Genomic DNA, 8717 nt, shown 5'->3' on the forward strand with positions numbered 1-8717 from the left:
GCTTCTCTGACCAAACTAAAATTAATAACACACTGAATGAAATAATACATATAATCAAATAATATCTACCAACACAAGCCAGTTAAAGTAGCTCTCGTATATATCCTCAATCAATCTTACCCTGAGACATTTTGTGGATATGTTCCTGGAAAAAGATTTTGTGCTGTATTTTTAAAAGTGATGTAAACTCCATTTGTGTCTTCTGACAGAAGAAAGCAAAAACAATAATTGGGATATCTGTTTATTTATTTTGCCTTTCAGTTAAAGAGCAAACACTTAATATACACAACTCCCACTCCCAAATACAATTCGTATACAGACAGTTTGCAGAAGAGTTTGCGTGATATTATTATATTTAACAATCCTTTTCCTTGGGATCCTTGTTGATCCAGAGCAGGACCTTTAGCTGTAGCTTTAGCTGTTAGGTACATTTTGGTAGTTACTTTTCTTAAGCAAAACTCTGCAAGATTTGTGCTCCTAAGATGTAATGATTCCGTTGATCCAGGTAATGTATTTAGATGTGTCAGTGTAGACATTTGGTGATTGTGGGTAGTTACAGTTATTCCCTCGGTTGTGAGCCACGACGCCAACAGCCTTCCCGCTGCAGACCAGAGGACCACCAGAATCACCCTGTGAAGAGGAAGAGGCTTCATTTGTTTATTCATTATTTGATTTAAGATATTATTTTTTCTATAAACTGACGGAAAACATACCTGACAGAATCCTTTCTTTGTTCCATATCCACCTGCACAGATGACATTGGCAGGAAGATAACCGTTCCACGCAGTCCCACAGACTTGTTTGTTAATGGTCGACACATCCACCACTCTCAGCTCATCAACAACTGCACCACCAGTACGTGTGAAACCCCACCCAGCTACTTTGCACAGTGTACCATCTGCTATGTTTTCTCCAGGACTTGGAAGTGGAATTGTTTTTATGCTGTTGTCCAGTGTAGCATTGTTTGACAGCTAAAACACACAAAATAACAAATGAAGAATTACAATGTCTAATTTTAATGTTTTTATATGATATTTGTATTTAATTTATCAATCACTGGAATATGGAGCTGATAAAATATGAAATATGATAAAATAAATAATTTGACCTCCAATAATGATGAAAATTAGTACTTACTTTGAGGAGCATGATGTCATCACCATTTCCTACAGTCGTGTAAGAGTTGTGCTTGTGTTTCTCTTTGATGGATAGTTTTTTTCCATTAGCATTCTTGAGATTGTGGGTGCCGACAACAACATGTGTAAGACTCCTGAATGAGAGATCATTGAGACTTTGTCAGTACATTTTCCACAGTTTTGACAGCAACAATAGAAAAAGGTGAATAAAATATCAGTTAATTTTAAATGTTAATATATTTTTATGTTGTATAGTAACATAAACAAAACATCATGAGGAAAAGTAACTCACGGTGCGTCACAGTGTGCAGCAGTAACCACAAAGTCTTCACGGATCAGGAATCCTCCACAAACATGATGATTATGTCTGTTCTGCACTGAGACCATAAACGTCATTGACCCCTCCGCAGCCTTTTCTCCATTTATGATGTCGCTCCCATGTGCTGCAAAGATAAGTAAAGATTAAAATTAAGAGATAGTGTCCAAGTAAATTAAGTTGAGAATAAAAACAGTTTCTTACCATGTTGTCCGAGACATGTCAGAAGATGAAGAAGCAGAAATCTGTGCAGAGCATGCATGATGCCAGCAAGACAACTGACTCGTCTTCTTTGGGGGAGTCAAGTTGACCCTTTTATAAAGCAGTTTGCTGCGTGGGCAGCTACACCTAATATTTTCCTCTTTATTTCTCGCCACATCCTTTGTGAAAGTCTGCAGTTTGTGTTATCTTTTATCTGTCATGTCAGCAGCGTAAATCACACATACAAGTATCAGATAAGCATGTAATGACTGTAACACAGGCTGTCTTTCATTCCTTCTGCTTACTTTTTATATCGTTCATTAACTTTTGTCACTTCAGTCTCTTCATTCAGTTAATTCTGGACGTTTTTGACCTCTGTTCCTCATCGTTTATGAATGAGTTACATAAGGGGCCTATTGACTTCAGTTATTAATCAGTGCTTGATCCTCATTATGTAGAGTAAAAATGAATAATAATCATTCCATGTATCAGTTATCTTTAAGTTATCACAAATCTTAACTATGATTGATAATATATCTAAGTAATAATCATCTTAGTGTAAAAACCTTTATCATGTTTCAGTTATCTGCAAGTATTAATCAGTTATTGAATATAAATCACCCTGCAAGTATTAAAGAAAGTCAGCAAGATGTGTGTGAAGTAAAATCTGTAATCCCTATTAGGCGTGTGTGTGTGTGTGTGTGTGTGTGTGTGTGTGTGTGTGTGTGTGTTGAGCCCACAGAGGACGGATGCCTACTATGACAGAGTTTGAAAATGGGCCCATCAGATAAGCCAGCAGTGTATGCATGCACACACAAACAACAATTATCAGATGATCAGCAATACTCACATGCATATCAGATGTTTTTGAACATCAGCAATATTTATTTCTTTCTTTCTTTGCGTATTTGACAGGGACAATGCATAGCTTCTTAGCTGTATAAACTCATTTTCATCTAAAGTCTCTGGGCAGGAAACAAAGAATAACAGAAAAATGTACAATATACAGAAAATATGACCTGCCATTTTGGGAGTTGACTCAGAAAGCTGTTGCATTTAGTCCACAAATGAACCCAAGATTCACCTGTGGTACGATCCCAACATCCAACTCAACTCTATCTTTACCATGTGTGAAGATGAGTGTCATCCACATACATTTGGGTTTCAACTTCAGGGCAAACAAGTGGCAGGTCATTAACATATAAACTGAATAACAAGAGGTCCTAAAATTGAGCCCTGTTGGACACCTACAGATCAAATAATGAGGTCTGATCTCCAACCCTTGTGCATTGTCTTCTCATAGATAGATAAGACTCCATTAATTTTATTGTACCATCAGATAAATTAAAATTGGACAGTTTGGCGAGGAGAACATTGTGGATTACAGTATCAAAAGCTTTCCTCAAGTTCAAAAATACCCCGACAACCTCCCACAGTACAACTATAGTTCATATTTTCAGTGAAGTAGCTGTTGAGTGATTTGTTTTAATACTTAATTGCAAGGGATGGAATGAGACTTCTCCTGAGTTTAGGAAGTCTGTTAGTTGTTCAGTCACCACTTTCTCTGTGATCTTGGAAACTATGGGTAAAATATTGACGGGTGATCAGTGGCCAGCAATACCCACAAGCTTGCTGGTTGTTTTGAAATAACTGAACAAAAATGGAGGAGCAGAAGTGCATTAAAGTGGGAGACCTGAGCACCTCAGGGAACTGTCTCAGGGTTTTGATTTGTGTTGTTGCCTGAGCACTAATAAAATCTGAAACTTTATTGCCAGGGAAGTTTTGAGTATCGTGTGTGGACTCTTTTGACCTCCAAAAGAAGTGGATTTTTGGTAAATGTTGGGACAATATCTCAGACTAATTTGGCCCATGTTCTAGGAAGATATGCTGCCATAATTCATGATTTATTTTTGGCACACTTGTCTTTATTCTGTAGAATCAAGTTGTCCAAACCATACCACCACGTAGGTCATTTGTTTTTACCCTCAAATTCGACCTACAGGAGCATTTTTTCAAAATGAATGCTCCTACTGCTAGCAGGAGATTAACATGTCATTTTAAACACATCATTAGCATTGTGAAACAGCTGCAGTTTGATAAGGTTGAGGCAACAGAATAACTATGGGTTGCTCATTGCTTACTTCCAACAGAGGTTCCCAGATCAACCATCCAGGACCTCTGTGACCCTGTGCACATGTGTGCATGAAAACGTTGCTACACTTGTAAATTTTGTATATATGTATATATATATATAATATATATATATATATACATATATATGCATACATACATGGGTCAGTGACAAATAAGGCATGGCAAGTTGTCAAATAGTGTAACCACAAATTAATTATAAATATATATATTTATATAAACTTTTTCCGTGGATTGTATTTTTTTCTCTCATTTTAGTTCACTTTTGTTTTCCCTATATTTAGATATGGATATCAGATTTTTATGAAAAAATAATAATAATGGTTACACCAACTGACAATGGATTAGATCACGTCATTGACCCACATACATACATACATACATACATACATACATACATACATACATACATACATACATACATACATAAATACATACATACATAAGTTCTAGCTACAGCTAACAGTATAGCTTCAATATTTTATTAAATAATGCATATCATAATTTGAATGCATTCTCTTTAAATTTACGTTTTACACAATATCCCAACAGAATTGCAAAATTTGGGTCGTAAAAACTCCAAATTGTTCAATGAAAAACACATACGTCCAAATTATTGATAAGTGCAAAAGTGCATGTGTGTGTGTGTGTGTGTGTGTGTGTGTGTGTGTGGTATCAGATTTAAATCTTGCAGAGTGCGTAATTACAATCCACTATCCTCTGTTTACCATTTTCAGGTTTGTGTGCAGAAAGATGTGGTTTTGAGATATGCAACAAACTGCTGACAGAATAAGTTTACTCTGACGTGCAACTGACTTTATCAGTTAAGATGGATTGAATGCACCTTTAAAATTTAACAGTAAAACTAAATGTTATCAAAGTACTTGTTACCATTTTAAGATTTTAATAACACTATTGAGCTCATCTAGAAAAAAAACTTTGCATTTGTTTGTACGGTAAATAAGCCGTTTTATATATATATCAGTGAAATAAGCAAAATATAATACAGGTTTGTTTTTACACACAAAACGCCATATTTAATCAATAGTCAACACAGTAACAACACAGAGGCTCTTATGGGTGAATCTACTTGACAACACACAAACAATTCTTTGAACTGTCTGACACACACACACACACACACACACAAACAGGATAAGGTGGCTGACCTTTGACCTTTTTTCAGCTTCAGTTTCAATGAATATTTAAATGAACATTCATATTTATAATGTTACAGGTTCTACCATTTACAGCTATTCATTTTGTCTGAACACAATACAAGATTTTCTGTGTCATAATGATTTAGTGAAGAGTAGGACTGTTTCATTTTATTGATTCTAAATTATTCAATATGTTTTATTGGTATTCATCAATGCTCCAAAGGTAATGTGTTTTACAGATTATATTTGGAAAAAGGTTGAAAAAGCTTCTTTTTTTTCTCTTTTAGGTTAATTTACAAATTAACTTTTCATTGAATTTCTCAACACACTGCTTCTGTATTTATCTGCCTTTCTGTGATAAAGGATGTCCTCACCAACCTGCTTCTCTGACCAAATTAAGATTAATGAATTTACCAACACAAGCCAGTTACTGTAAAAGTGATGTAAACACCATTTGTGTCTTTTGATAGAAGAAAGCAAAAACAATATTTGTGATATCTTTTTTTATTTTGCCTGTCAGTTAAAGAGCAAACACTTAATATACACAACTTCCAGTGGCGGTTCTAGACCAGTTTTACTCTGGGGGCCAAGGAGGGGCCAGTGTTTAATCAGAGGGACACATTAAAAATCGTCAAAAATGATATTTAAGCATTCAAAACCTTTATTTTAGCTAAAAGTCTCTTATTTGGAAGAACTACATTGATTGAAACAATGAGACTAACCAACATTAACAGTTATTTTTGTACGACAATGACATTTCTCATTTTTGTGCACAATTACTTTTTATTTTATTTTGAAAGTACAGTACAGAGAGAATGATCTTTATATTTAGCTTTTATTGCACAATTAAACTACTATACAATGTACACATTATGGGTCCCTTTTGTGAGCAATGAAATATTGTTTGAACAAAAAATAGTTAGGAATTGTTCCATCGTTCATCGTTATAATTTGATCATTTTATTATTAATTTGACACAGGGGCCACAGCAGGGGCCAAAGGCTTCTTCACAGGGGCAGTGGCCCCTGGAGGCCCCTGTGTAGAATTATTACATTCAACAATTATTTTCCTTTGGAGTCTTGTTGATCCAGAACAGGAGCTTTGAGATGTCTGTATAGCTGTTAGGTACATTTGTGTTGTACTTTTATAATGAATTGTGGTCACATTAACAGAGCAATTAACAAAAAAAAATAAAATTGTATGCTAAAGCAAAACTCTGTGCAGGATGTATGCTCCTACGGTTTGTTCTCAGGACGGTTAATGATTCCGTTGATCCAGGTAATGTATTTAGATGTATCAGTGTAGACATTTGGTACATGTGGGTAGTTACAGTTTTTTTCCTTGTTGTTAGCCACGACACCAACAGCCTTCCCGTTGCAGACCAGAGGACCACCAGAATCACCCTGTGAAGAGGAAGAGGCTTCATTTGTATATTTATTATTTGATTTAAGATGTTTGTAGTATTTCTGCACCAGTTAGATTTTTCTAGAATTTGACAGAAAACATACCTGACAGAATCCTTTGCTTGTTCCATATCCACCTGCACAGATGACATAGGCAGGAAGATTATTGCCCCACATCTTCTCACAGACTCGTTGTTTAATGATCGACACATCCACCACTCTCAGCTCATCAACAACTGCACCACCAGTACTTGTTGAACCCCATCCAGCTACTTTGCACAGTGTACCATCTTTTATGTTTTCTGTAGGACTTGGAAGTGGAATTGTTCTTATGCTGTTGTCCAGTTTAGCCTTCTTTGACAGCTAAAACACACAAAATAACAAATCAAGAATTACAATGTCTAATTTTTATTTTTTTTTCTTCATATATATCTTTATTGGGTTGTCAGGACATAATACATATTCAATCAGAAAAGATATTTCCCCCTTTTAGAACAACCCCCCGCCCGCAAACCAGAGAGTTACATTCACAAAAAATAAGCAAAAAACAATAAATAGTAATGATAATGAGAAAATACAACTCTCTCCCCCTCAAAGAAAAACAGGAGGGATGAACAGTAGCCAAATAAACAATAATAAAAAACGAAAAATAAAAATAAAAATATACATATATATATACATACACACACACACACACATACACATGTATACATACATACACACATACATACACATAAAACCAAACAAATAATAATAATACTAAATAAATATATAAAATAAAAAGGGGCATTTAAAGGAGATATACAGAATGCTTGGAAAAAACAAACAATAAATAGCTATAACAATTTGTATATGTTGTGCCTAGAGTTTGACCACCAAATCAGTATAATTTTTATGTTTTTATATTACATTTTTATTTAATTTATCAATCACTGGAATATGGAGCTGATAAAATATGAAATATGAGAAAATAAATAATTTGACCTCCAATAATGATGAAAATTAGTACTTACTTTGAGGAGCATGATGTCATAACCATTTCCTACAGTTGTATAAGATGGTTCCTTGTGTCTCTCTTTGATGGATAGTTTTTTTCCATTAGCATTCTTGAGATTGTGGGTGCCGACAACAACATGTGTAAGATTCCTGAATGAGAGATCATTGAGACTTTGTCAGTACATATTTAATTTTAAATCTTAATATATTTTTATGTTGGTACAATATAGTAACATAAACAAAACATCAAGAGGAAAAGTAACTCACGGTGCGTCACAGTGTGCAGCAGTAACCACAAAGTCTTCACGGATCAGGAATCCTCCACAAACATGATGATTATGTCTGTTCTGCACTGAGACCATATAACGCATTGACCCCTCCGCAGCCTTTTCTCCATTTATGATGTCGCTCCCATGTGCTGCAAAGATAAGTAAAGATTAAAATTAAGAGATAGTGTCCAAGTAAATAGTTGAGAATAATAACAGTTTCTTACCATGTTGTCCGAGACATGTCAGAAGATGAAAAAGCAGAAATCTGTGCAGAGCATGCATGATGCCAGCAAGACAACTGACTCGTCTTCTTTGGGAGTCAAGTTGATCCTTTTTATGAAGCAGTAATCTTTTTTTTTTCTTAATGTCTAGCCACATCCTTTTGCAGTCTGTATCTTTTTATCTGTTGTGTCAGCATCCTCATCCTCAAAATATCATTTGATCATGTAAACAATACACACTCTGTAATTCATTCCTCCTTTTTTTATATTTAACTTTTCTGTTTCGTTAGAGCATGGGCTTTTAAAGCCTCCAACGCTCACCCAAACAAATGAATAAAGTTAACCATTTATTGAAAGAATCATAGCCAAATGCAATGCTCAGCGCTGGACTCTGCAATGTGATCTCGATGGCACCACAAGACAGAGTGATTACAAATTTTACAAATTTTCCTCTTCTTGGGTTCGGCCCACCCCGTCCATTTGGGTGAGCTTTTTAACGCAATTGGTCAATTTTTGTGTGATGCTTTTCGGTTCCCACCCTTAACCGTGCATCTGGGGATTTGACATCTCCTTGACGTTTCAAAATGTATGTGTGTGTTTGTTGTCTGCTGAGGCCTTCACATCCTGTCTCCCCTCCTTATTCTGCTTCTCACCCTACACATACCTTTCCTGACCTGAAGTAACCTGGCCATAATTTTGAAACTCAGCCAATCCGAATATATTCTTTATTCCTACAGTTTGTATTGTTTTGACTGTGGTCATATTATAGTTATTGTTTAGCAAACTGCATTTGTATGTGTGCCCTGTGTTTTTGTTTTCCTTTTTTATATGCAGATTGGAGTGGGCCATAGCTGTGGTGTTATT

The 8717-nt window shown here is 35.4% G+C and overlaps 2 protein-coding genes across 2 annotated transcripts; both read right to left on the reverse strand.

Moving 5' to 3' along the window:
- Window positions 1–225: 225 nt before the first annotated feature.
- On the reverse strand, window positions 226–1812 carry LOC131978393 (trypsin alpha-3-like). The gene is made up of 5 exons (XM_059342029.1): window positions 1657–1812; window positions 1429–1579; window positions 1138–1270; window positions 714–971; window positions 226–630 (listed from the first exon to the last, which is right to left on the reverse strand). Exons 1-5 carry the CDS (start codon window positions 1712–1714, stop codon window positions 478–480), a joined length of 753 nt encoding a protein of 250 aa, XP_059198012.1. The 5' UTR covers window positions 1715–1812; the 3' UTR covers window positions 226–477.
- Window positions 1813–5452: 3640 nt separating this feature from the next.
- Window positions 5453–8260, reverse strand: LOC131978386 (duodenase-1-like). The gene is made up of 5 exons (XM_059342018.1): window positions 7857–8260; window positions 7631–7781; window positions 7381–7513; window positions 6473–6730; window positions 5453–6367 (listed from the first exon to the last, which is right to left on the reverse strand). Exons 1-5 carry the CDS (start codon window positions 8008–8010, stop codon window positions 6200–6202), a joined length of 864 nt encoding a protein of 287 aa, XP_059198001.1. The 5' UTR covers window positions 8011–8260; the 3' UTR covers window positions 5453–6199.
- Window positions 8261–8717: the final 457 nt, after the last annotated feature.

This window comes from Centropristis striata, chromosome 9 (assembly GCF_030273125.1).
Source record: "Centropristis striata isolate RG_2023a ecotype Rhode Island chromosome 9, C.striata_1.0, whole genome shotgun sequence".
Taxonomy (NCBI): domain Eukaryota; kingdom Metazoa; phylum Chordata; class Actinopteri; order Perciformes; family Serranidae; genus Centropristis; species Centropristis striata.